Source organism: Schistocerca cancellata, chromosome 2 (assembly GCF_023864275.1).
Source record: "Schistocerca cancellata isolate TAMUIC-IGC-003103 chromosome 2, iqSchCanc2.1, whole genome shotgun sequence".
Lineage (NCBI taxonomy): Eukaryota > Metazoa > Arthropoda > Insecta > Orthoptera > Acrididae > Schistocerca > Schistocerca cancellata.
The window spans coordinates 58,969,889-58,997,515 of record NC_064627.1 but is presented as its reverse complement, the minus strand read 5'-3'; the positions used below and the strand labels follow the sequence as shown (position 1 = coordinate 58,997,515).

General features: G+C 45.7%; 1 protein-coding gene across 3 annotated transcripts in view; it reads left to right on the top strand.

The window, feature by feature from the left end:
* Positions 1-27,627, top strand: part of LOC126161331 (uncharacterized) — a 681,344-nt gene that overhangs the window by 606,020 nt on the left and 47,697 nt on the right. For all 3 annotated transcript variants that reach the window (XM_049917091.1, XM_049917090.1, XM_049917092.1), the window contains exon 6: positions 3,272-3,470. In XM_049917091.1, coding sequence (XP_049773048.1) covers positions 3,272-3,470 — 199 coding nt within the window. The remainder of the gene's footprint in view (positions 1-3,271; positions 3,471-27,627) is intronic.

Below are 27,627 nucleotides of genomic sequence, written 5' to 3'. Positions count from 1 at the left end.
AGCATGATCACGGTCAAGCTGCTGGTCGTCCACGCCAGATCATCGCAAGGGAGGATCAGCATGTTGTGTCCCTTCGTATCTGCACCTGCCGTCCTGGAACAAGTGACGGTGTCGCTGTAAAACTCTGTGTTATCCCGCAGCATTGATTGGAGAGTCGCAACAGCCGGACTTGTAAACTACTGCCTCATGCGTATGCGCCCGTTAACACTAAAATACAAACGAATACCTTTCGTGAGACCGGCAAGCATGGGCTGCAGATGAACTATACACATCGTGTTCAGCGACGAATCGCGGTTCTGCATTACTGCAGATGACGATCGTCTATATGGCGGCGACCTAGGGAGAGGTCCCATTTTCAAATGTTTTCGAGGGACGCAGTGGTGCTACTTCTGACGTCGCGGTGTGGGCAGACATCACGTATGACTTTAGCGAACTCTGGCGGCATAATGGTATGTCACTCACATATCGCTTTGTCACATGTTATCTCTCATGTGACAATGTAGTGGTGCCATTTTTTAACAGAGCATCGCTTGTCGACACGTGGCACGCGTCTCTATGAACAATCTACGTGATGCTGAGATACTGCCGTGGCCAACAAAATCCTCAGATATTTTTCCTCAATAGAACCGTGTGGCCAACAAAATCCTCAGATCTTTCCTCAATAGAACATGTCTGGGGCCATTGCGGTAGTAAATTCCGTGCCAGCGCCAGTATCAGAGATATCACGTACGAGTTGCAACAGCTGTGGACGAGCTGGTGCATCCAGGCCAGACGGGCTGCAACGTCATGCTAATAAGTAAGCTCATGCTGCCAAAGCTTTTTATAAATTTGACTCGATTTTGTTGTAATTGACATAATGTCGCTTGCCTTCTCAACCCGTAAAGTTTCGCTTACTTTCCTCATCCCTTTCTGGGTGCTACACATTTTTTGTCACGTGGTGTAAAAGATGAGCCTTACCAAATCACAGGCCCAAACATTTGAGTCAAAATTGTGCCGTAGAGGGGCTTAACTGTGAACTTTGTTTTAATTAGAAATCGAATATTTGTATTTTATTGATAGAAACAGCATAAACTTACAGCAACTGTTTAACGTCTTAACCTCCAACTTCAAAGTATGCACTACAACATAATCCACTTACAGAACGAAACCGTGCTACTTTTTAATTAACATGAACAAAGAGGGAAACACTGTTGTGACTTGGCAAGACAGCCAAGCCACTATGATTGGTAGCCGAAAGGCACGCGTTTAAGCTCACGCAGGCTGGCGTGAGGTCTGGAACATTTAAGGAAGTTAGACTTTAGCAAAAAAAGGTCGTAGCTGTTGGAATACTTAACTTTAATCCATAATTAGTGAACATCGGTCTGACGGTACATGCATCACAAGATAAATAGCAAATGATAATGACGCCTTGCTAGGTCGTAGCAAATGACGTAGCTGAAGGCTATGCTAACTATCGTCTCGGCAAATGAGAGCGTAATTTGTCAGTGAACCATCGCTAGCAAAGTCGGCTGTACAACTGGGGCGAGTGCTAGGAAGTCTCTCTAGACCTGCCTTGTGGCGGCGCTCGGTCTGCAATCACTGATAGTGGCGACACGCTTGTCCGGCGTATACTAGCGGACCGCGGCCGATTTAAAGGCTACCACCTAGCAAGTGTGGTGTCTGGCGGTGACACCACAAACACGGCTTTCATTATGTATATCAATACATTCTCATCGGTTTCTTGGAAACAATGACCAGTTGATGTTCGTCTTCGCTATGAGTTTGATAATACTACGGGTAAACATCAGTTAGGACACTACTACCAAAGTAGTTCTATGTTACCAAAGCTGATTTGTCTCTTTTTTGCTTTTCTTAACTTGTGTAAATTTAGACTGGCTGTATTTTATCCCTCTTCTAGGCGTATATAATCAGTATATCTGATGAACGGAATTTCCTCCATATATATTCATTTTTACGTGAAAATGTAAAAAACTACACAAACATCTTTCTGTTAATAGATGACATTATAAAGCTACCTAGAATCGCTACATATCTCATATGAATATATACAGGGCTATTACAAATGATTGAAGCGATTTCATAAATTCACTGTAGCTCCATTCATTGACATATGGTCACGACAGACTACAGATACGTAGAAAAACTCATAATGTTTTGTTCGGCTGAATCCGCACTTCAGGTTTCTGCCGCCAGAGCGCTCGAGAGCGCAGTGAGACAAAATGGCGACAGGAGCCGAGAAAGCGTATGTCGTGCTTGAAATGCACTCACATCAGTCAGTCATAACAGTGCAACGACACTTCAGGACGAAGTTCAACAAAGATCCACCAACTGCTAACTCCATTCGGCGATGGTATGCGCAGTTTAAAGCTTCTGGATACCTCTGTAAGGGGAAATCAACGGGTCGGCCTGCAGTGAGCGAAGAAACGGTTGAACGCGTGCGGGCAAGTTTCACGCGTAGCCCGCGGAAGTCGACGAATAAAGCAAGCAGGGAGCTAAACGTACCACAGCCGACGGTCAACAGGATGGTGCTCCACCGCACTTCCATCATGATGTTCGGCATTTCTTAAACAGGAGGTTGGAAAACCGATGGATCGGTCGTGGTGGAAATCATGATCAGCAATTCATGTCATGGCCTCCACGCTCTCCCGACTTAACCCCATGCGATTTCTTTCTGTGGGGTTACGTGGAAGATTCAGTGTTTAAACCTCCTCTACCAAGAAACGTGCCAGAACTGCGAGCTCGCATCAACGATGCTTTCGAACTCATTGATGGGGACATGCTGCGCCGAGTGTGGGAGGAACTTGATTATCGGCTTGATGTCTGCCGAATCACTAAAGGGGCACATATCGAACATTTGTGAATGCCTAAAAAAAACTTTTTGAGTTTTTGTATGTGTGTGCCAAGCATTGTGAAAATATCTCAAATAATAAAGTTCTTGTAGAGCTGTGAAATCGCTTCAATCATTTGTAATAACCCTGTATATATATATATATATATATATATATATATATATATATAGTTTCCTTCATAGTATAGTCCACTGTTGATGCCTAGCATGAAAAGACGAAACATGTTTGGTAGGTGCAAATGGAACGGTCAAAGAGAAGAGATGGCATTTTTTCTTGTCTTTGTGATAAAGCATAAGTAAAGTAGGCGCTGTGGAAAGATGGCTACAGTTATTAACAATAGTGAGGGTTTTGTTGGGCTTGATAGCTGTGTGCTCCCTGTACACAGTAGTAACACGGCGTGGTTTTGCGCGGTGTGTTGGCAGCTGTTCGACATGAAGAAGTTCCAGCAGAACGTGAGCCGCGAGCTGCGGCGCGCCTACCCGGACCGCCGCCGGCTGGAGTGCCAGTGCCTGAGCGCCGTCGCCTTCGTCAAGAACGAGGCCGAGCTGCTCGACTGCCCCATCTGGGTGCTCGTCGTCAACGTCGTCGCCATGGACATGCTCAAGAGCAAGCTGCCGCCAGGTGGGTCCCAGCGCTCGCCGCTGCCCGCCCGTTCAGGCTGCCGCGCCATATCGCTAATCACTGTCCCTAAAAGTTTCCAAGCCGTGGTCGACTGAATTTCATTTGAGAAATTCAACGTTTCGTCCTCATCAGAGGAGGGCATTTTCAGTGGGTGGTCTTAGCTTATGTGAAGGAAAGCCTGACTCCTGCTGACCAGAGCGTTTTAAGAAGAATGTACGAGGGCAGTTCAATAAGTACTGCAACACATTTTTTTTTCTGAAACAGGGGTTGTTTTATTCAGCATTGAAATACACCAGGTTATTCCCCAATCTTTTAGCTACACAGCACTATTTTTCAACGTAATCTCCATTTAATGCTACGGCCTTACGCCACCTTGAAATGAGGGCCTGTATGCCTGCACGGTACCATTCCACTGGTCGATGTCGGAGCCAACGTCGTACTGCATCAATAACTTCTTCATCATCCGCGTAGTGCCTCCCACGGATTGCGTCCTTCATTGGGCCAAACATATGGAAATCCGACGGTGCGAGATCGGGGCTGTAGGGTGCATGAGGAAGAACAGTCCACTGAAGTTTTGTGAGCTCCTCTCGGGCGCGAAGACTTGTGTGAGGTCTTGCGTTGTCATGAAGAAGGAGAAGTTCGTTCAGATTTTTGTGCCTACGAACACGCTGAAGTCGTTTCTTCAATTTCTGAAGAGTAGCACAATACACTTCAGAGTTGATCGTTTGACCACGGGGAAGGACATCGAACAGAATAACCCCTTCAGCGTCCCAGAAGACTGTAACCGTGACTTTACCGGCTGAGGGTATGGCTTTAAACTTTTTCTTGGTAGGGGAGTGGGTGTGGCGCCACTCCATTGATTGCCGTTTTGTTTCAGGTTCGAAGTGATGAACCCATGTTTCATCGCCTGTAACAATCTTTGACAAGAAATTGTCACCCTCAGCCACATGACGAGCAAGCAGTTCCGCACAGATGGTTCTCCTTTCCTCTTTATGGTGTTCGGTTAGACAACGAGGGACCCAGCGGGAACAAACCTTTGAATATCCCAACTGGTGAACAATTGTGACAGCACTACCAACAGAGATGTCAAGTTGAGCACAGAGTTGTTTGATGGTGATCCGTCGATCATCTCGAACGAGTGTGTTCGCACGCTCCGCCATTGCAGGAGTCACAGCTGTGCACGGCCGGCCCGCACGCGGGAGATCAGACAGTCTTGCTTGACCTTGCGGCGATGATGACACACGCTTTGCCCAACGACTCACCGTGCTTTTGTCCACTGCCAGATCACCATAGACATTCTGCAAGCGCCTATGAATATCTGAGATGCCCTGGTTTTCCGCCAAAAGAAACTCGATCACTGCCCGTTGTTTGCAACGCACATCCGTTACAGACACCATTTTAACAGCTCCGTACAGCGCTGCCACCTGTCGGAAGTCAATGAAACTATACGAGACGAAGCGGGAATGTTTAAAAATATTCCACAAGAAATTTCCGGTTTTTTCAACCAAAATTGGCCGAGAAAAAAAATGTGTTGCATTACTTATTGAACTCCCCTCGTAATACACTGGCTTGAAAAAAGTCATGAAATACATCCTAACGTCGTGTCGGGCCTCCTTTTCCCTACGTAGTGCAGCATCTCGACGTGACACGGGCTCCATACGTCTTTGGAGTTCCCCTGCAGAAATATTGATCCAAGTTGCCTCTACAGTATTCCGTAATTGGGAAAATTTGCCGGTGCAGGGTTTTGTGCACGAACTGACCTCTCTATTAAGCCCCACAAATGTTCGATTGGATTCATGTTGGCTGAATTGGGTGGCCATATCATACGCTAGAATTGCCTAGAACGTTCGTCAGACCAATCGCAAACAATTGTGGCCCAGTGACATGGCGCATTGTCATCCATTGAAGTTCCATCGCTGTTCTGGAACGTGAAGTCCATGAATGGCTGCAGATGGTCTCGAAGTAGCCGAACATAACCCAGGGCCCAACCCATTCCACTTAGACACAGCCCACACCATTATGGAGTCACCATCATCTTGCACAGTGCCTTGTTGATATCCTGGGTCCATGCCTTCGTCGGGTCTGCGCTAACTGAAATCGGCGCTAACTGAAATTGGGACTCATCTGGCCAGGTCACTGGGTCCAACCGATATGATCACGAGTCCCGAAGGCGAGATCGTGCTGTTAGCAAAGACACTCGCGTCTGTCTTCTACGGCCGCAGCCCATTAACGCCAAGTTTCGCTAAACTGTCTTAACGCACATGTTCGTCGTACGTCCCACATTGATTTCTGCGGTTATTTCATGCAGTGTTGCCTGTCTGTCAGCACCGACAATTCTAAGCAAACGCCGCTGTTCACGATCGTTAAACAAAGGCTGTCGGTCGCTGCATTACCCGTGGTGCGAGGTAACGCCTAAAATTTGGTATTCTCGGCACACTCTTGACACTGGAATATTGAATTCGCTAACGATTTCCGTAACGGGATGTCCTATGCATACAGCCCTAACCATCATTCCGCGTTCAAAGTCTGTTAATTCCCATCGTAGGGCCATGATCACGCCGGGAATTTTTTCACATGAGTCACCTAAGAACAAATGACAGTATCACCAATGCATTGCCATTTTACACCTTGTATACGCGATACTACCGCCGTTTGTATATGTGAGTATCGCTATCCCATGACTTTTGTCACGTCAGTGTAGTTTCAGTTGTAAATAACGCATGTGCTTTTCATTGTCCATACTAGCGAACAGTTTGTTAAATAAGTTATGACTGCAGTATACTTACATGAAATATTTGCGGAGGAATGGTAAAACTGTTTGAAGGTGACCTCGCCGAAGACCAGTTTGGGTTCAGGAGAAATTGAGGGACACATCTGGCAGAATTAACCCTACGACTTCTCTTAGGAGACGGATTAAAGAAAGGCAAAGTTACATTTATACGATTTATAGATTTAGAGAAAGCCTTTGACAACGTTGACTGGACTATATTCTTCGAAATTCTGAAGTCAAGTACAGGGAGCGAAAAGTTATTTACAACTTTTGCAGAAACAAAGCTGCAGTTACAGGATCGAAAGACAAGAAAGGGAAGCAGTAGTTAAGAAGAGAGTGAGTGTTGAAGCCAATCTACGAAGTTATTCGATCTGTATAGAGGGCAAGTAGTAAAGGAAAACTAGGAGAAACTGTGAAAGGGGATTAAAGTTCATGCAGAAAAAATAAGAAGTCGAATTTTGCCGATAACATTCTAGTTCTGTCAGAGAAAACGAAAGAATTGGAAGAGCAGTTGAATGCAGTGGATAATGTCTTGGAAAGAGGTTGTAAAATGATCATGAAGAAAAGTAAACGATTGGAATGTAGTCGCGTTAAACCAGGTCATGCTGAAGAGATTAGATTAGAAAATGAGACTCTAAAAGTAGTAAATCAGTGTAGCTATTTGACCAGTAAAACAACTTATAATGGCTTTAGTTGAGACGATATGAAATGCGAACTGGAAATAGCACGGAAAGAATTTCTGAAAAAGAGGTATGAAAACTTAAGTGTTATGAAGTCTTTGATGAAGGTGTTTGAGTTCAAAAATGGTTCAAATGGCTCTGAGCACTATGGGACTCAACATCTTAGGTCATAAGTCCCCTAGAACTTGGAACTACTTAACCCTAACTAACCTAAGGACATCACACACACCCATGCCTGAGGCAGGATTCGAACCTGCGACCGTAGCAGTCCCGCGGTTCCGGACTGCAGCGCCAGAACCGCTAGACCACCGCGGCCGGCGGTGTTTGAGTGAATTGTAGACTTGTATGGGACTGAAGCATGGACGATAAGGCAAGAAGAGAACAGAAGCTTTAAAAAAATGTGATATTACTGAACAATGTTGAAGATTGAATGGGTAAATCCAATAGCGAATGAAGAGGTACCAATTCGAATTGCAGAAAAAAATTAATTTACGGCAAAACTACTAAAAAGACGGGATCAGGTGATAGGTCACATCCGGAGACGTAAAGCAATTGTCGATTTGGTAATGAAGGGGACTGCGAGCAAAAATTGTAGACGGAGTACAGCAAAAATTGTAGACGGAGTACAACCGATTAATACAGTAAGTAGGTTTGTATGAATATGGGTTGCAATCGTTCTGCGGAGATTGTTAGGCTTACACAGGATACAGGGGCGTAGATATTTGCATGAAACCGGTCTCTGAACTGAGTTTTAGAGTAACAGTAGGTCGACAATAAAATGTATGTGGTAACGGCAGATGTTGGTCCTTCACGATGTTATCACCGCAACAGACTTTTTTGTAGTCTTAAACACAGTTACGTATCCAATATTCGTTACTGAATTGGTGAAACGGTCCTCCACGAATTACTGTTACATATTTAATGTCCCTTTTCTGTGTCGTATCTTCCAGAGGGGACCGTGATTTACCGACAGCGTGGTCCCTCAACAGATGTCAGATGCCTCGCCGTGTTCTTGGGACAGACAGACAGACAGACAGACAGCCCATTAACGACACAGGCTGACACCACCTGTTCCGCGTCGCGAACTCTAGTTAGCTGGGACTTCCGGACGACCGTGAAGCCGTGCGACTCACAGCCAAGGCCCCCTCTGACGGCAGAACAGGGCGTGACTGCTCCACGGTGTCTGACACCGGGCAGGAAGACGACGGCGCGTTACGCAAACCTGCCGCACACTTCCGCGTCCACCGTGGCTCTGCTGTAACGAAGCTGTCGCACAGTTTCGGCGTTCACTGAGCACCAGTGTTCAATGTTTCGGATACGTCGTCACAAATGAAATATTGTAGCAGGCTAGGACGCGAACACTGGTAGCTATCCAAGTAATCACGAACCGTTACCTTACACACTAGGATACGCGAGAGAGCTTCTAGGACCGACATAAATGATATTACTTACGTTTTCATCCAATTTTTATAACCACACTTTCATTACACTACAGATCCAGTATTTCAAAGCAGATTTCACTATCGTTTGATACCATTGCGTTTTATTGGTTGGATTTATTGATTCATTCCGGTGAATTTAATTCAATAGATGTAGAACTTTTTACTGCCAATCATATCAGTAGTCTGGGTAAAAGATTGTCCTTGCCACTCGTTCTTTACCTTCTCTTCCTCTTTCTAGCATTTAGCTCCAATGCTCCAAATCATTTCCAAGACCAATCTCTTACATGGAGCGCCAAAATCTCCTCTGTCGTGCAACACTAAATGCTACGGACAGTGAACCGTATAAATGAGAGCACAAGATTTTCCTAAGTATCTGTTTCCATTAACCGGCCTAGACGAATAAAATGTTTTTGTATTTTAAAACGCGTCGTTTTGTAATAACACTAACGGTAATTTGATTTTTTGTAGTAACCGACGTTTCTTGAGCGTTTTTGCAGCGGTCCTCTTCATGGTTCGCTGATACAAAATTGTATGATCTAATGACCAGAAGGATTTTATTCCACTGGCTGTAGAAGCATAAACACTTGTATCAGTATTCGAGAGTTTCTGAGACGAATGCAAGGCCGATTCCCCTCTTCATACTTGGTAGTTATAATTAAAGTACAGCTGCTAGAGTGGGTTGTCATATCATATGGCAACGAAACTTGGTAGATATGTTAACGCGTTAGTGCGGAAACGATTTACGCAGAAAAAAACATTAGTTCCGATTTTGGCTACCAGGTGCAAATCTGGCACTGTACAGCATCTCGTCGACAATCCCCGTGATAATATTGAAAAAAATGCGTAAGTGGCGGTTAATAATAAAATCGACAGTGTGGCTTTTTCACTTCTTTCACCTTTTCTCCCTATGTCCCGTTACTAATCAATTACACGTGGAAAAACTTTTATACTTCTTTCTTGAATTCGCAGCACCAGATTTGCACCTGGTGGACAAAAATGGAATTGTATTTTTCCGGTGTAAATCGGTTCCTCATTGACGCATAAGAATATCTACAAAGTTTTGCTGCCACACGAAAATCTCTCTGCTGCCTCTGTGGGTAGCTGCGCTTTAATTATACCCATCCAGTACGAGGAATGTGCAGTCACGGCTATTGTGTCTGATGATATTGATATTTGCGTTAGTCTAAATCCCATTAAAAAAGTAGAGATGTAAAGCTGTAACACGCAGGATATCAGTCCTAAATATTCTAAATGACCTCGGCATGCAAAGAGGGCGGCAACTTACATCTTGTAAACATGCCACGCAATGCACGTGAATTATTACGAATAGAAGCTACAATACACAACTCCTGTACAGTTACAGTCTTCTGGAATTAAATTTATATCGAGTACGAAATGTCAAATGAAAGAATCGTTGACATTCGTAGATTCTAAACTGTGGAGTGATCGTTGTGTATGACCCACCCATGATCGGGAGGAAGCTCTCAAACGTTCCAGAACAATATTCTTTGGAATAGACAAGTATTCTTTGAACGCAAGAGGAAAGGACAACGCTTTCAGATAATACACAAGTGCTCTCTCCTCAGCTCAAGGTAAACAGTTCATAGTCAGCTCTTAATGGAAAGTTCAGTGTCATGTCCATAGACGATTCGTTCAGTGCAGAGACAAGTAACAGGAAGAATATGAATCACTGGTAATCGGAACAGGTGGCACTCTTTGCTCAATATATAAAGCATGATTTATTAGCATATCCGTAAAGCTATGAGCGCCGATCTCTTTTTTTCAATACAAACCTTCACCGGGCAGAATCCGTTAACGGAACCTTCTCCGTGTACAAAACGCTTAAGCTACACAAATACAGAATGACGCTGCATGCAGTTCTGAAGAACGTGACCAAGACGGCTATGGACACTTTGAGCATACACTCAAGACTGGGAATATGTCCTCAGTGTTCTTCCACACTTTCTGGTTTCCCGCAAAGTCGTACACTCCACTATTTCACGCTGATCGCAAACTTCAGCTACAGCTACTTGCGACTTCCGCTGACTGGGCTCCGTCACCCACACCACAAGATCTGCAAACCGTGTTTCTGAACGACCTTTCGTAAACTCGGCTCGGCTACCCATTCGTCACTCCACACACCAGTGACGAAGCAGCCACGGGCACTGATGCGAAAAAGGTATTTTCGACCGTGACAGAGTGCATGAAGAGCCAATTAAGAGGAGGAGTCGGAGGAATGCGGCTCTACGGCATCTTCTTCCGCTGCTGCCCTGGCGGAGCAAGAGAACCGGCAATTGTGTCGGAGGATTGGGTTTGCCGATGACGCACGGCGACGGACAGAGAGGATGTGCTACTGCCAGGGGTCGCAAGCTGGTTTAGCGATGAGTGTTCCTGTAGACACATCCTAACCGGTCCGTGGTGACTGTCTTCTTAATTCAGCCGAACAGTACCGCGTTAAAATATTGACAAGTATGAGTGAATCATTCGTCGATGCAGCGTTCAATTTTCTCTTCGTAAATCATAGCTAGTCGTGAGTTTCTATCCGAAGTCTATAAGCTGTTTTATGATTACTACTACTGGGACGTATAAATTAGTGCAACGGACAACATTGCAATGTGCCAGTTGCATATCTGTACCTGAAAGTTCACAATCGTGACGTCATTCCGTGAGATAATGCGGCAAGAGTTTAACATTTAACGCCACCATCTCTCCAACCCCTTGCTTGCCACACAACTGTGCTACCAACAGTTTACCTCAAGATCTGGCGCTACTATACTGTCATCCATTAGCAACTTTATCCACTGCCGTGGGTCGATCCGTAGATAAGTAATATGAAATGTTACCGTGTGTCGGTAGCACCATTTCCTGTTTCCGAGTCTGAAAATGTAATAACGATAGCACTCCGTACATAGCAAACGTCAGACTTCAATATCTCGGAATGGTTATTAGTTTACGGAAAGACATACGTCCCTGTATTAGGTGAGAACGTAGCGTTTACTGTTAACCAGTGACGAGGGTTTAAGTGGAAACTGAGAGTGAACTACGGATGTAATTGACTGTAGACTGCCATGAAGCTCATTTCCTGTTAAAACGCATGAGTTGCAAATAAAACATGCTGATATTCGGGCATAGAACCCATCATCAGTCGCATACGCAGTATTATGCATGTCCGTATCAAATGGCGTGTGTGTCAAATTAAAAAAAAAAAAAAAAAGAACTCTACGATATCGAAGTTGATGTGGATCGCACGGTACACGAGTCGTCGTGCGTACATTTTACATTCTAAAACTCTAAACAGCCACGCTTCCTGCACACACTGGACAGTACTGTGACGGAATGAAGATATGGAACTGGTGGATAGGCCTGGCATGAGCTGTCCGATAGAGATTAGTTTTACTTATTTATTCCCGTAGTCGTATCGGGCGCACATGCCCATAATCAGCGGCATCTTACATAATGGTTCCTTAGCACTTGACAAGACGTTTGCCAGCAACAGGCTAATAATTATCCAATTATTACAAACAAATCTGTTGGCAGAACATCCGCAACTGAGCGTTATAGCAGAGGTTGAAAATACCGCTTCAGCTGTAAATTACTTTATTTTCACACGACCGGTTTCGGACTGTCATAAGCCCATCCTCAGGTGTCGTAGCTGTGCTGTGGCCCCTGTTCTCCGCTCATAGGCAACACACCGCGCCTAGTACACGAGGCGCTCGGGGACCACAGCACAGCTACGACACCTGAGGATGGGCTTATAACAGTCCGAAACCGATCGTGTGAAAACAAAGTAATTTACAACTGAAGCGGTATTTTCAACCTCTGCTAACCAATTATTGGAAGATGTCTTTGGTATGTGCTAGAAACCAATATATAAGATGCAGCTGATAGTGGGCACGTGCCAACGATATTAGGCCGGTAATAAATGACATACGAGAGGCATTCTATAAGTACTGCAACACATTTTTTTTCTGAAAGTACGTTGCTTCTGTTCAGGAATACCGTACACCATAACATTCCCCACTCTTTGCGCCAAAAGACCTTATTATTCAACACAATCTACATTAATTAATTATTCAAACTGACAGTCACAATCGCATTATTTATTTTGCCGCCAACCGGTTTCAACCCGCCATGGGGTCATCTTCAGGGCAATTTACCATTTTGGTCGCTCGCTGGAGTCGTCATCCTGCCTGTGCACTATCACGAACCGTTCACAGGAGGGTGACGACTCCAGCGAGCGACCAAATGTTAAATTGCCCTGAAGATGACCCCATCGCTGGGTGAAACTGGTTGGCGGCAAAATAAATAATGCGATTGTGACTGTCATTTTGAATAATTGATTCTAAGTAACTTAATCGCTGTTACCTCCACACAACTATGTTGCCTAAAAACAATCTACATTGAATACGACGACCTTACGCCAGCTTACCGGGAGGGCCCGTATGCCCGAATGCTACCACTCTACTGGTCAACCTAGGAGAGAACCCCTTACTGCATCAACAACTTCCCCATAATCAACTTACTGCTTTCCGTGCAGCGCAACTTTCGTTGCGCCAAAGACATGGGGGTCGGAAGGTGCGAGATTACGGCAGTAGGGTTGGTAATGTAATGAAGTTTTGTGAGCACCTCTTGGGGGTGCAGATTTGTATGAGGTCTAGTGTTGTCATGCAGAAGGAGAAGTTCGCTTGCCTTTTTGTAGCGGCGAACACGCTGAGATCGTTTTTTCAATTTTCTAGGGGTAGCGCAATACAAATGGCTCTGAGCACTATGGGACTCAACATCTGAGGTCATCAGTCCCCTAGAACTTAGAACTACTTAAACCTAACTAACTTAAGGACATCACACACATCCATGCCCGAGGCAGGATTCGAAACTGCGACCGTAGCGGTCACGCGGTTCCCAACTGTAGCGCTTAGAACCGCACGGCCACTCCGGCCGGCTAGCGCAATACACTTGAGTGTTGATCACCTGATCATGAGGGAGGACATCAAAGAGAATGAAACTTTCTGGCAGATTAAAACTGTGTGCCGGACCGAGACTCGAACTCGGGACGTTTGCCTTTCGGGGGCAAGTGCTCTACCATCTGAGCTACCCAAGCACGACTCACACCCCGTCCTCACAGCTTTACTTCTGCCAGTATCTCGTCTCCTACCTTCCAAACTTTACAGAAGCTCTCCTGCGAAACCTTGCAGAACTCATTCTGGAAACATCTCCCAGGCTGTGGCTAAGCCATGTCTCCGCAATATCCTTCCTTTCAGGAGTGCTAGTTCTGCAACGTTTCGCAAGAGAGCTTCTGTAAATTTTGGAAGGTAGGAGACGAGGTACTGGCAGAAGTAAAGCTGTGAGGACGGGGCGAGAGTCGTGCTTGGGTAGCTCAGTTTGTAGAGCACTTGCCCGCGAAAGGCAAAGGTCCCGAGTTCGAGTCTCGGTCCAGCACACAGTTTTAATCTGCCAGGAAGTTTCATATCGACGCACACTCCGCTGCAAAGTGAAAATCTCATTGTGTCATCAAAGAGAATAATCCCTTCAGAGTCTCAGAAGACCGTCGCCGGCTGAGAGTACGGCTTTGAACCTTCTCTTTGGAGGAGAGGTGGTGTGATGCTACTCCATGAACTGCCGTTTCCGGTTCGAAGTGATGGACCCATCTTTCATCGCCTGTACCGATGTTCAACAAAAAGTTGTTACGAACAGCCTCGTAATGCTCAAGCAATTCGTTAGTCTTAACAGTCTCATGCTAGATGGTGAGGAACACAGCGGCAACACATCAGTGAATACCCCAGGTAGTGGACGAGTTTTGTCAGTACTACCAACAGAGACGTCCAGTTGTCCAACGAGGTGTTTGATTGTGGTCCGTCCATCGCCTTGAGTGAGGGTGTCCGCACGATCTAGTAATGCAGGAGTCACAGCTGTGTGTGGCTGGTCGGCACGCGGGAAATCGGACATATTTGCGCGACATTGTTGCCATGATGACAGGCACCTCGCCCAACGACTTGCCGTGCTTTTGTTCACTGCCAGGTCTGCGTAGACATTCTGCAAGCGCCTGTGAATATTTGCGATGCTCTGGTTGTCCACCAAAAGAAACTCAATGACAGCATTCTGCTTGGAACACTCCTCCGTTACAGACGCTATTTTGAAGGCTACGTCGGAACTTCATGAAACTACAGGGGCTGAAGCGGCAATATTTCATTGGTCGAGGAAGAGATGTGTTGCGTTAATTATCGAACGCTACTCGTATTTCTAAAGTCTTCTTATGGAGCGTGCTTTAGACATACTGCATTTTGATCAGTGATATGCATCATTTTGATGACGTCATGGTTCAAATGGCTCTGAGCACTATGGGACTTAACATCGATGGTCATCAGTCCCCTAGAACTTAGAACTACTTAAACCTAACTAACCTAAGGACAGCACACAACACGCAGCCATCACGAGGCAGAGAAAATCCCTGACCCCGCCGGGAATCGAATCCGGGAACCCGGGCGTGGGAAGCGAGAACGCTACCGCATGACCACGAGATGACGTCATGAGTGGTATCAGTAGGTTCAGTATTTGCAAACTATTTATAGACTGCAATAAATAAAGCTTTCCTTGTAGGCGACAGAAACAGCAGTACATCACAGACGCACATCGTTCCGGACAACGGATCTGTAGTTACGCTATGCCTGGTAGGTATTTACCGTCGACTGCATCTATGAAAGGCGTGCTCCCGACATGTGGCCACATACCATACAGAATCCTATACTTGGAAGCGTTTGCGCAATACTGGTCGGAACAAAGCGATGAAGCAGATCTGCCTGGCACGGCACGCCATAAATTCGTGACGTTACCGCCTGCGGCGACGGGTGGGGCGCGTGCTTTATCGCGCGGCCTGCCGCGCTTGAGCCATAACTCGCGGCCGACGTCACCGAACGGGGAGGGAGGGGCGTTGCTGGCTGCGGATGACTCGCCGCCGCGTTGGCGGCGTCGGAGGAACAAAAGACGAGCGCCGGTGGCCGCGCAGACGCGTGGGAAGCGTCCGTCCTTGCGGCCCACGCGGGCTCGCTGACCGCCGGCTGCGGCGCTTGCTGCAAGTCTGTGCGCACCTTAACTCCGAGAGAAGTACACTCGAAGCTTCGTCAAAGGCTATGCCGTCGAGTGACTTCAGTCTGATCGCCTACTGGAAAGCGAGGTATCACATACAGCAGGTAGATGATCTGAAAGTGACTCATCCCGGTGCTCGAAGGCCTGCACGTGTATATAACTGTACACGCGCAACCTGGGGTGCTCCGCACGGCTTCCGAACGCTGCGTGGCGGAGGACTAATATGGCGAATACGACGATTTTAGATGGCCTCACTCAGAGACAGTCAGTTTAAGGTCGATGAATAAAGTTGTAGGATGTTGACGGAGGTACGAGCATAAGGAATTAGTTCACAGATACATGAGTGTCTCGAAGACTTCTTGGGAAAAAAAAAAAAAAAAAAAAAAACAAGTTTGTTGTCCTGGACGACGATTGTTGATCAAAGACAAGAGTATCATTAGGTATACCTCAGGGGAGTACGATAGGTTTGCTGTTGTTCTCCATATACATATACAGAGTGTTTCAAAAATGACCGGTATATTTGAAACGGCAATAAAAACTAAACGAGCAGCGATAGAAATACACCGTTTGTTGCAATATGCTTGGGACAACAGTACATTTTCAGGCAGACAAACTTTCGAAATTACAGTAGTTACAATTTTCAACAACAGGTGGCGCTGCGGTCTGGGAAACTCTATAGTACGATATTTTCCACATATCCACCATGCGTAGCAATAATATGGCGTAGTCTCTGAATGAAATTACCCGAAACCTTTGACAACGTGTCTGGTGGAATGGCTTCACATGCAGATGAGATGTACTGCTTCAGCTGTTCAATTGTTTCTGGATTCTGGCGGTACACCTGGTCTTTCAAGTGTCCCCACAGAAAGAAGTCACAGAGGTTCATGTCTGGCGAATAGGGAGGCCAATCCACGCCGCCTCCTGTATGTTTCAGATAGCCCAAAGCAATCACACGATCATCGAAATATTCATTCAGGAAATTAAAGACGTCGGCCGTGCGATGTGGCCGGGCACCATCTTGCATAAACCACGAGGTGTTCGCAGTGTCGTCTAAGGCAGTTTGTACCGCCACAAATTCACAAAGAATGTCCAGATAGCGTGATGCAGTAATCGTTTCGGATCTGAAAAATGGGCCAATGATTCCTTTGGAAGAAATGGCGGCCCAGACCAGTACTTTTTGAGGATGCAGGGATGATGGGACTGCAACATGGGGCTTTTCGGTTCCCCATATGCGCCAGTTCTGTTTATTGACGAAGCCGTCCAGGTAAAAATAAGCTTCGTCAGTAAACCAAATGCTGCCCACATGCATATCGCCGTCATCAATCCTGTGCACTATATCGTTAGCGAATGTCTCTCGTGCAGCAATGGTAGCGGCGCTGAGGGGTTCCCGCATTTGAATTTTGTATGGATAGAGGTGTAAACTCTGGCGCATGAGACGATACGTGGACGTTGGCGTCATTTGGACCGCAGCTGCAACACGTCGAACGGAAACCCGAGGCCGCTGTCGGATCACCTGCTGCACTAGCTGCGCGTTGCCCTCTGCGGTTGCCGTACGCGGTCGCCCTACCTTTCCAGCACGTTCATCCGTCACATTCCCAGTCCGTTGAAATTTTTCAAACAGATCCTTTATTGTATCGCTTTTCGGTCCTTTGGTTACATTAAACCTCCGTTGAAAACTTCGTCTTGTTGCAACAACACTGTGTTCTAGGCGGTGGAATTCCAACACCAGAAAAATCCTCTGTTCTAAGGAATAAACCATGTTGTCTACAGCACACTTGCACGTTGTGAACAGCACACGCTTACAGCAGAAAGACGACGTGCGGAATGGCGCACCCACAGACTGCGTTGTCTTCTATATCGTTCACATCACTTGCAGCGCCATCTGTTGTTGAAAATTGTAACTACTGTAATTTCGAAAGTTTGTCCGCCTGAAAATGTACTGTTGTCCCAAGCATATTGCAACAAACGGTGTAGTTCTATCGCTGCTCGTTTAGTTTTTATTACCGTTTCAAATATACCGGTCATTTTTGAAACACCCTGTATGATTTTGCGGACGGTATGGGCAGAAATCTGCGGTTGTTTGCTGATGATGCCATGGTGTACGGTAAGGTGTGAAGTTGAGAGACTGTAAGAAAACAAAAGACGACTTCGACAAAATTTCCACTTGGTGTGATGAATTGCAACTAGCCCTAAGTGAGCTAACAAGTAAGTTAATGCAGATGAGTACGAAGACGAAATCTTTGATGTTCGGATACAGTATTACTAGTGACCTACATGACACAGTCAAGGCGTTTAAATATCTGGGCGTGACGTTGCAAAGCGATGTGAGGTGGAGCGAACATGTAATAACTGTGGAAGGGAAGGCGGATGGTCCACTTCGGTTTGTTGGGAGAGTTTTAGGAAAGATTGCTTCACCTGTAAACAAGACTGCATATAGACGCTGGTGCGACCTATTCTTGAGTACGGCTCGAGTGTTAGGGATCCGTACCAGGTCGGATTGAAGGAAGGCATCGAAGCAATTCAGAGCCGGACATCTATCTTTGTCACCGACAGGTTCGAACAACATGTGTTACGGAGATGCTTCGCGAACTCCAATGACAATCTCTGGAAGGAAAGCGACGTTGTTCTAGAAAAACACTATTGAGAAACTTTAGATAACTAGAATTTGAAGCTGACTGCCAAACGTTTCTACTGCCGCAAACACACTGCGCGTAAGGACGATGAAGATAAATAGGAGGCGTAAAAGACAGTCGTTTTTTCCTCGCTCTATTTGCTAGTGGAACAGGAAAGGAGATGACAAGCTAGTGGTATAGGATACCCTTCGCCAAGTACCGTACGTTAGCTTGTGAAGTATTTATGTAGATGTAGGTGGAACAAGACTCCAGGCCAAGCGAACAAAAGGCTGTTTGTATAAACCTCCAAGTATTTGTTATAAACTTTTACCCTGGAGCTGCTGCCTTCGACTATTTTGTCGTCATCTAGTGACCAGAAAACTCCAAATGTTACGTACTGTGTGTCCATAAGTGCATTGGCACTAGAAATTGGGGGTGTGTTTTTGACAATGCTAGCTCCTCGAGCTGACGAAACGTCACAAAAATTACCGACTGAAGATACCAAAACGAAAGCCAGCTGGCAAAATGTCAACAAATGACCACGGAACCCAAAAACATCTTATGCTCCAAAGTATGTTAAGTACATGGCGTACGCAAATTCCCGTTACGAATTTTTTGGATTTGTAGAGGGAAAGAATAGATAATATTTTGAACTGAAACTCATGTCCAGAAACTTTCCATTTCCCGTGATACATCCGTTTGAAAACATGGTTGTAAAGCGAAATTGTTTTACAGCTGCACTTGTTAATAGCCAAAGAAATTTGCTCGTGTACTCGTTGACGGGTTCTCTTCAAAGCCATGCTGTACGGCCTCTTCCAATTCGAGTGTGCGGCGTCTTCTTGGAGCACCAGTCATGCCTGCCGACGGTGAAGCTACCCATTCTCGAAGCCGTTGCATAACCGTGGCGAACAGGTTATGCGGTGGAGTCAGACATTGTGGAGAGCGATCTTGATAAAGGCAGCTCTTCCGTTACTACGAGCTTCGCCAGTCGGAAGGTTCATGTCGGTGTATTCTGCAAACGTGAGCTCAACCATGTTGCTCTACCACTCACCGACATGTGAATGAGGCTCGAACCAGGTCAGAGAGGTAGGACAGACGTCAAATGACATCAGCCGATCCGACGTAACCACAGCCCACCATGACCACCCAATTGCATACCTACCTAGCAAACATGTTTGCAGTCGGCTGTAGTACCGGTACGGAAACGCTACGTTTCCGGACATGGGTTCCTGTTCAAAGTATTATGTACTCACTCCCCTCTGCAAATCCTAGAAGTTCGTAACGGCAACTCATGAACACTCTGTGTATTGTTTAAATTATGGACACGTGGCATATGTCATTTTAAACTTTAAAATCTACCTGATGATGGAGTAGTCGAAAGCAGATGCAGCAAACTAAAGTTTTATAGCAGCTCTTTGGTACTATATCTAAGAATGTCTTACGCGAACTGTAGAGTACAGTTTGCAGGGCGAATTTTGTTTTTGAAACATTCTTTCATCTGTACGTGAACACAATCTCTGGAACGTAAAGATGAGCGACGTCAGCAGTAGTTACAACGCAATTTTTTTTCCTTCATCATCGGTTTTCTGACTGGTTTGTAGACTGCCCTTCACAGGACTTCCTCTTCTGTGTCTATCTCTTCACCTCAGAGTATCATTTATACCCAACGTATTCTATTATTGTTGATTTGCTCTCTACAGCTCCCTCCAGTCCCATGCAAGCTATTCCCTGATGTCCTACCATGAATCACTGCTTCTGGTCAGTGGTTTTCGGATATTTCTTTCCCCACTGATCCTGCGGACATATTACTCATTTCTTATCACTCCGCTTAATTTTCTACATTTTGTAACAGCGCACCTCAAAAGCTTAGATTCTCCTGTTTTCCGGTTTTCCACAGGCTTTGGTACAGTGGGGAAAAGGTGAATCCAACCGATAGTCAATCGGTAGTAGTCCATTTCCGACACTGTCATGCCAATGAAAACTTTTCCGACGATGTACAGTCGCTGCTACGCGCAAAAGACCTTCCGTCTGCTTTCGAGTCCAATAGCAGCGTTTTGCTGAATAGCAGAGGACCTGCTTATTATAATGTGTTATTATGACATGGTAAAATATATCATTCTCGTTGTTTTGGAAAAACTGAAAGACTTATATTCTGAAGATTCACAGGAACATCTTCGTGAAGGTAGTGTGAAGCGAATAGAGTTCATTAAAATTAAAATAAATTCGTCGTGAATTTGATTTGTGACTCTCTGCTTGCAGCCGTAATATTCTTGCGTCTATACATGAAAAATAACGACCAATGCCACCAACTAAATTACCAGCATACCTCGTTCAGGGACTCTACGAGTGTCGGTGGTCAAGGCTAGAACGCTCGCACGAGGTTTCGTTTTCTGCCCACCTATAATCTGCGCCTACAAAACGCTCGCCTTGTATCCCACTCGGCGGCCTTGTCAAGGCTACTTGAAAGCCTCAGCGGCTATTTACTCGGGCGACCTTACGTTCCAATGCTTCGTTGGTTTGCCCGTTATTCGGCTTAATGGCAGAACTGTCGAAAGGGTTGCAGCTGTGTCTGCCATTCGTGTGGAATCGAGTACGAGTAACTGATGAATCGAAAAGGCGTCATTACGAGCCTTAAAATGGGGGGGGGGGGGTATTTTTCCGTTTCGATACCAGGCGGAACTGTTCTTTATGTTAAATGGACTTCACTAACCTCTATCTCCCTTTCAAATTTTCTCGCAATTATCTAGTCACAGAAAACGATCCAGGCCTATCTCCCTCCTCTGTATTTTTCTCCTCTGGCCACGCTGCATCTTGGGAGAAGTCGTGTGGAGTTGGCAACTGACTGGAAGAGATGAGGTCTAACAGAATGAAGTTGTCAGGGGAACCACGGCGTGGGCCTCGATAGCTCGATTACCAAAGTGTTGTCTGAGAAAGACGACGGTCCAGTTGCGAGACTATGTTCAAGAATCAGTTTAAATCTGTCACCTAAAATTAGTTCAGCGAATGGTGTTTTAATGTATGAAAAAACAAAATGATTCTAACCCAGAATTGTTTTGCATCTTTATTGTCATGAGTTGGTTTTATAATTTATGAAAACAAAATTTTATACGATAACACTTAAAGACTTGGAAAGTATCTTCCAAAGTTCAGAACTACTACATTAGGGTAATCGGTTTTGCGTTAAAAGCTGATGTAATTATTTAGTACGACGAATAATAAACACGTATATTGCACTCGGGTACAAGGCAATAAGACTCAAAAAATCTGCAAAGTTCGTGTAGTAGGAGTTTTTTCACTTACTTATTATTGCAGTTTATGGTTAGAAACCCGTCACTTTTGCAAAATGGTAAACCTCGGGTGTAAAACCGTAAAAAATCTAGTATTAGCTTGAAATTATGCAACATATTTTGAATTACGCTGTGATTTTAAAGCATGTATTTTATGTAGTATTAGCACGTGCACTTGTTGTGCCAAACCTAAATTATCCTTCGTCCAACATGAAAGAAATGTACTGTCGATTTAGAGTTGGTTTTATCTAGGAACGATGTAGACATCGAACGCTGACGTAGAAGATCTACTGCAACGCGTCTTGGTGAGTCACGGACAATGTTGCAGCTCCTCGCGGTTAGCATCCGTAGCTTCTCTGCTGTGAACGTATTTGTCAAGACTCCTAGCGGTGTAATTCTTGTGCAAGGTCGACTGCCTCTTAATACACAATCACCTTTTCTACTCCGACTGCAGTGTGTCGGTCGCTACGTACAAGAAACGTTCACGCTGCCTTTTTTTTTGTATGGGCCTTGACTCCATGTATTGAGACTATTAAGAATTTCCCCAAAAATATTCGTGCATTTTGAAACCCTTTATTATCACGTATTCGTCGTCATCGTTGGTGGATCTGTACCGGTAGTTAATTTATAAAAAAAAAAAAAAAATAAAAAATAAAAAAATTAGTATGTTACGCTCCTGTTACTCTTTGATTTTTCATCTGTATTCATCAACTGTAGAACTGCACGTAATGTTACCGAGAAGGGTATGAAGCTGGGAGTACTTTGATGTGAGTTAACGAATTTTAGACAGCAGCTTTAACCAAATATTTTTTTACCAGTGACTCAAGAAAAAAGACTTTTCTTCTCGCTGTCGATGCCACCAACGAAGCCAAGCAAAGCATGACGTTACGTGGGCACGTCTCGCTTTGTTTGTTCTTCTTCGGCAAAGCGTTTCTTTAGTCGCCTTGCAGGCCACCTGGAAACCCAATTGGTCACGGAACGAACAGTTGAGTTACTGTTTTCGCCTTGGCTCTACTATTTCCCAAACAGAGTAACCACACGAAAATTGTTCGTCGTCTGCAACCCTTCTAGCACTAACTACGACATCTGACTCGTTGTGTTAAACGCCTCAGCTAGAACACCCCGCATGGAGTTTTTGCAGCACGGGTTTGGCAGGAAATTAAATTGTGAATGTCTCAGACGGGTACGTCATCCTAAAGGCTGAGTAGCTCGTGGCTCCTCCTATAGGCTGGCGTTTAACGACGTTACACCAGATCACAACTTAATGCGCTGTGGTTGCCTTTACGGCCTTGTCGTCACTGCGTCTAAGGTTTTACGAGGTTTTTAATCATAGTTCTCTTTGTACGGAGGCTGGCACTTCTGCGGTGGCGTCTGGTGTGTAACCAGACGAAAGAAATAGTGACGCAATTGACCGTAAGTTGTTTATCCGTCCTGTCGCTCGTATCTGCGATAGTTTTGTAGACGGATTTCTGTGCCCAGCAACTCTATCTTCTTATAAAGAACAAGTTCTGTGATGTACGTGTCGTTTACTGAAAAATAAAAAGATAAACCTCTCCGCTGTGTGTCACCGTGACAGGCTGTATGCCTCTGTTGAAAGCGATACGTCCTTCGAATGAGAACGTTAGGTTGGGCTGCCCCATTGTTCCCTGTGCTGACACCGGTTTTCAACCTCTCTCAAATGGTTCAAATGGCTCTGAGCACTATGGGACTTAATTAACACCTGAGGTCATCAGTACCCCAGACTTAGAACTACTTAAACCTAACTAACCTAAGGACATCACACACATCCATGCCCGAGGCAGGGTTCGAACCTGCGACCGCAGCAGCAGCAGCAGCGCGGTTCCGGGCTGAAATGCCTAGAACCGCTCGGCCACACCGGCCGGCAGCCCCTCTCATTTCTTGCGTTCTACTCGACGACACAAACACGATACTACCCTAACACGCACTCGATATTCGCACTAGACCGTTACGCGTCTAGCTGCTTAACAGCTCATGTATCCAGTTGGCTGACAAGAATAGCTTATAGAAGAAAGGGGGAAAATTACGGGTTGGTCAGATGACGATTAGTTTGGCTTTGCCGGCCGCGGTGGCCGTGCGGTTCTAGTCAGTCCGGAACTGCGTGGCTGCTACGGTCGCAGGTTCGAATCCTGCCTCGGGCATGGATGTGTGTGATGTCCTTAGGTTAGTTAGGTTTAAGTAGTTCTAAGTTCTAGGGGACTGATGACTTCAGATGTTGAGTCCCATAGTGCTCAGAACCATTGGAACCATTAGTTTGGCTTTAAGAAAGGTAAAGGCTCTGAGCACTATGGGACTTAACATCTGAGGTCATGAGTCCCCTAGAACTTAGAACTACTTAAACCTACCTAACCTAAGGTCATCACACACATCCATGCCCGAGGCAGGAGTCGAACCTGCGACCGTAGCGGCCGCGCGGTTCCAGACTGTAGCGCCTTTAACCGCTTGGCCACCACGGCCGGCAAGAAAGGTAAAGGCACCAGGAAGACAGTTATGACGTTACGATTGATTGTGAAAGCAGGACTTAAGAAAAATCAAGACATTGTCATAGCGTTTGTCGACCTGGAAAAAGCATTTGACAATCTGAAATGGTGCAACATTATCGGAATTGTCAGGAAAATAGGTGATAATTATAGACGAACACGAGTAATAAAGAATATGTAGAAGAATCAAGAGGTAAAAAAGTAAGAAAAGAAGACCAATAACGAATTGCTCGAATTAGAAAGGGCGCAAGACAGGAATGCAGTCATTCGCAGCTACTGTTAAATGTGTAGAAGGAAGAAGCAGTGACAAAAATGAAATAGATCAGGAGTGGGATTAAAATTCGAGGTGGAAGGATATAAATGATAAGATTCACCGATGACATTGCTATCTTCAGTGAAATTGAAGGAGAATTGAATGAGCTGTCTAATGAGTACGGAATACGGAAACTGAAGAAACACGAAAATAATGAGGAGTAGAAAAGCTGAGATCAGCTATAAACTTAACATAAAATTTTGGGACAATGGAGTAGATGAAGTACAGGGATACTGCTGCATTGGGAGCAGACTGTCACGGGTAAATAGGACGTTCCAAGGGAAGCCTACTAGTATCAAACGTTGGCCTTAATTTGAAGAAGAAATTTCTGGGAATGTACGTTTGGAACGCAGGATTGTATCGAAGTGTGGGGCATATGGAAATGAAAAGAGCAAAAGTGCTTGAGATATGATGATATAGAAAGATGATGAATATTAGGTGGACTGACAAAGAATGAGGAGGTTCTCCACAGAATCAACGAGGAGACGATCATGCGGACAACATTGACATGATGTAGCGACCGAAGGATAGGACGTTTAGTAAGACATCATGGTTGAAATGGCTCTTAGCTCTATGCGACTTAATATCGGAGGTCATCAGTCCCACGTCACACACGTCCATGCCCGAGGCAGGATTCGAACCTGCGACCGTAGCAGCAGCGCGGTTCCGGACCGAAGCGCCTAAAACCGCTCGGTCACAACGGTCGGCTAAGACATCATGGAGTAACTTCCATGCCACTGGTGTGATCTGTAGAAGGTGAAAACTGAAGAAGAAGACAGAGACTGGAAAAATCCATAGAAGCAATTGAGGATGGTAGGAAGAAGTGGTACTCTGAAATGAAGAGGTTGGAGCAGGGAATGAGTTCGTTGTGCAACGCATCAAGCCAGTCAAAAGACTGATGACCCCAAAAAAAAAAAAAAACCTGGATGATTCCTTTACTCACTGAGAAACGTGTTACACAATGATAGCGAAATGTCTCGTATCTTGTTTTTGGGTGTTGTGTGATGTCCTTAGGTTAGTTAGGTTTAAGTAGTTCTAAGTTCTAGGAGACTGATGACCATAGATGTTAAGTCCCATAGTGCTCAGAGCCATCTTGTTTTTTCCGCTTCCTCAAGTGACAAGTCCTTGGATACTACACTGGGCTGAAGATTCCACGTATCAAGCATATGCAGTGGCTAATACCAGATTTTCTAGTGCATGAAGTAGCGAGTCCTAGGGCTGCTAAGTGGAAGGAAGATTTCTTGTGGCTGCGGATGCGCAACGCCTCCAATAGCGACAGGATCGAGGCATTCGCTGCCCGCCTCGGCGGCTCTGTGGATGACTAAGGCGGATCGCGCGTGTTCACGCCCGGTGGGTTCGGCACATACGTCCGTCGGTTTCCTCGAGTCACGCCAGATAAATATAGGCATTGTGGCGCGTGTGCATTGTGCAGCGGCTATCGCTGGCAGACGCTACGCCGGCGTCCAGTCAGAGGCAGCTCCTGGCAGGACCCGACCGGCCACCTCTTCGTTTTGTGCTCTTCCGACCGGACATGACGTTAACGAGGCCCGACGGCCGCCACAGAGCAGCCACTGACAATGCCATCTGTGGTAACGTACACGCAATGAGACAATGCCGCGGCTCTCCAAACGAAGCACTTCATCACGCGCGCCTGGTTCCACGCGTCGGTCGCAACAGAAACTAACCGGCGAACTGTTTCCTCTTACTGCTGAACTGGAAACTACAGAGCTATACTAACGTTCCAGTCATATAGACCCATCAGATACCTAGATTCACACTGTGCGCGATATTACGAGGCCCTTCAATAAGTAATTCAAAAATTTTTTTTCTCGGCCAGTTTCGGGTGAAAAAATGGGGAATTTGTAGTGGGACACGGTGAAATATTCCCGCTTCAGCCCCTGTAGTTTCATGAAGTTCCGATAGGCGGCGGCGCTGTACGTAGCCTTCAGAGTGGCGTCTGTAACGGAGGTGCAGTCCAAGCAGAAAGGTGTCATCGAGTTTCTTTTGGCGGAAAGCCAGAGCGTGGCAGATGTTCACAGGCACGTGCAGGATGTCTACGGAGACCGGGAAGTGAACAAAAGCACGGTGAGTCGGTGTGCAACAATGTCGCACTAACCTGTCCGATCTCCCGCGTGTCGGCCGGCCGCAAGCGGTTGTGACTCGTTCAGGAAACGAACAACAGGTCTCATCTTCGATCACAGTTCATTGGCGCCAACATTTTTTCGAATAGAGTATTGGGACGCTTGTCCAGAGGCATGACAAGTCCCTCAAGCGTTACAGTGGTTATATCGAAAAGTAACTACAAATGTGCGTAACTTTTAGAAATAAAATAATTTGTTGAAATAATTACGTTTGTCTTCCATTTATTATCTATTGGAGGGCAAACAAAAAAACTACTTTATAACTTGGAATCTTATTTCAAGATGCAATTTGGCATCAGTCTTTGATGCGATATTAATAGGGGGTGTACAGAAATATGGAAACAGCGCGAGAATGGTTTCCTTGAACATAACTCCAGATGGTAGCCAAGCCTACAGGTTGTGGTGTTGTATTTGGCTGCGAACTGTACCTGTGAAATGTCCTCAGTACGTTGGCAAGTGTAAGTCCTATGTAGTCGTGAGTGCGTTATATCGGAGCTCAGTATATTCGAAGGTGGGCAAATTGTTGGTGCTCATACGGTGGTTGCTTCTGTAACCAAGTTAGCCGACGGGTTTGGTTTTCGAGAGCCACCGTAGTGAAGATTTACACCGCATACGGGGAAAGCGGAAAAGGATCATCTGTCAAGGCACAATATGGACGAAAGTACGCATTGAATGAGGATTGTGGCGTAAAATAAGGGCATAACAGGTGCAGAAGTAACTGCAGCGCTGAACGTAGCCCTCGCGAATCCGGTCTGCACCAAACCTACACGAAGGTAAATAATTTCAGGGCGAGCTGTAATTACAAAAACCGCCCATCCATGATGCAAGTGCCCGGAACGGGTAACTGTGGAGCCAAGGCGTCAAACCTGGATTATGGGAGCAATAGAATAAAGTCATTTGTTCGGATGAGTCTTGTGTCACACTATTTCCAACTTCTCTCCGAGTTCACGTCCATTTTGCGTGGCCGCCACGGTTACCCTGCGAGGTCGTATTATGTGGTCATTTTTGCTGGTCAGTTCCATCCCATGGTACAATGTTTGTTCCGCAATGCCCCCATCTCGTGGTCGTGCGGTAGCGTTCTCGCTTCCCACGCCCGGGTTCCCGGGTTCGATTCCCGGCGGGGTCAGAGATTTTCTCTGCCTCGTGATGGCTGGGTGTTGTGTGATGTCCTTAGGTTAGTTAGGTTTAAGTATTTCTAAGTTCTAGGGGACTGATGACCATAGATGTTAAGTCCCATAGTGCTCAGAGCCATTTGAACCATTTTTTTTGTTCCGCAATGGTGATGCCGTGCTGCAAGACATTTGGGTCCCCTCGCATCGTCCAAGACTAGTTTT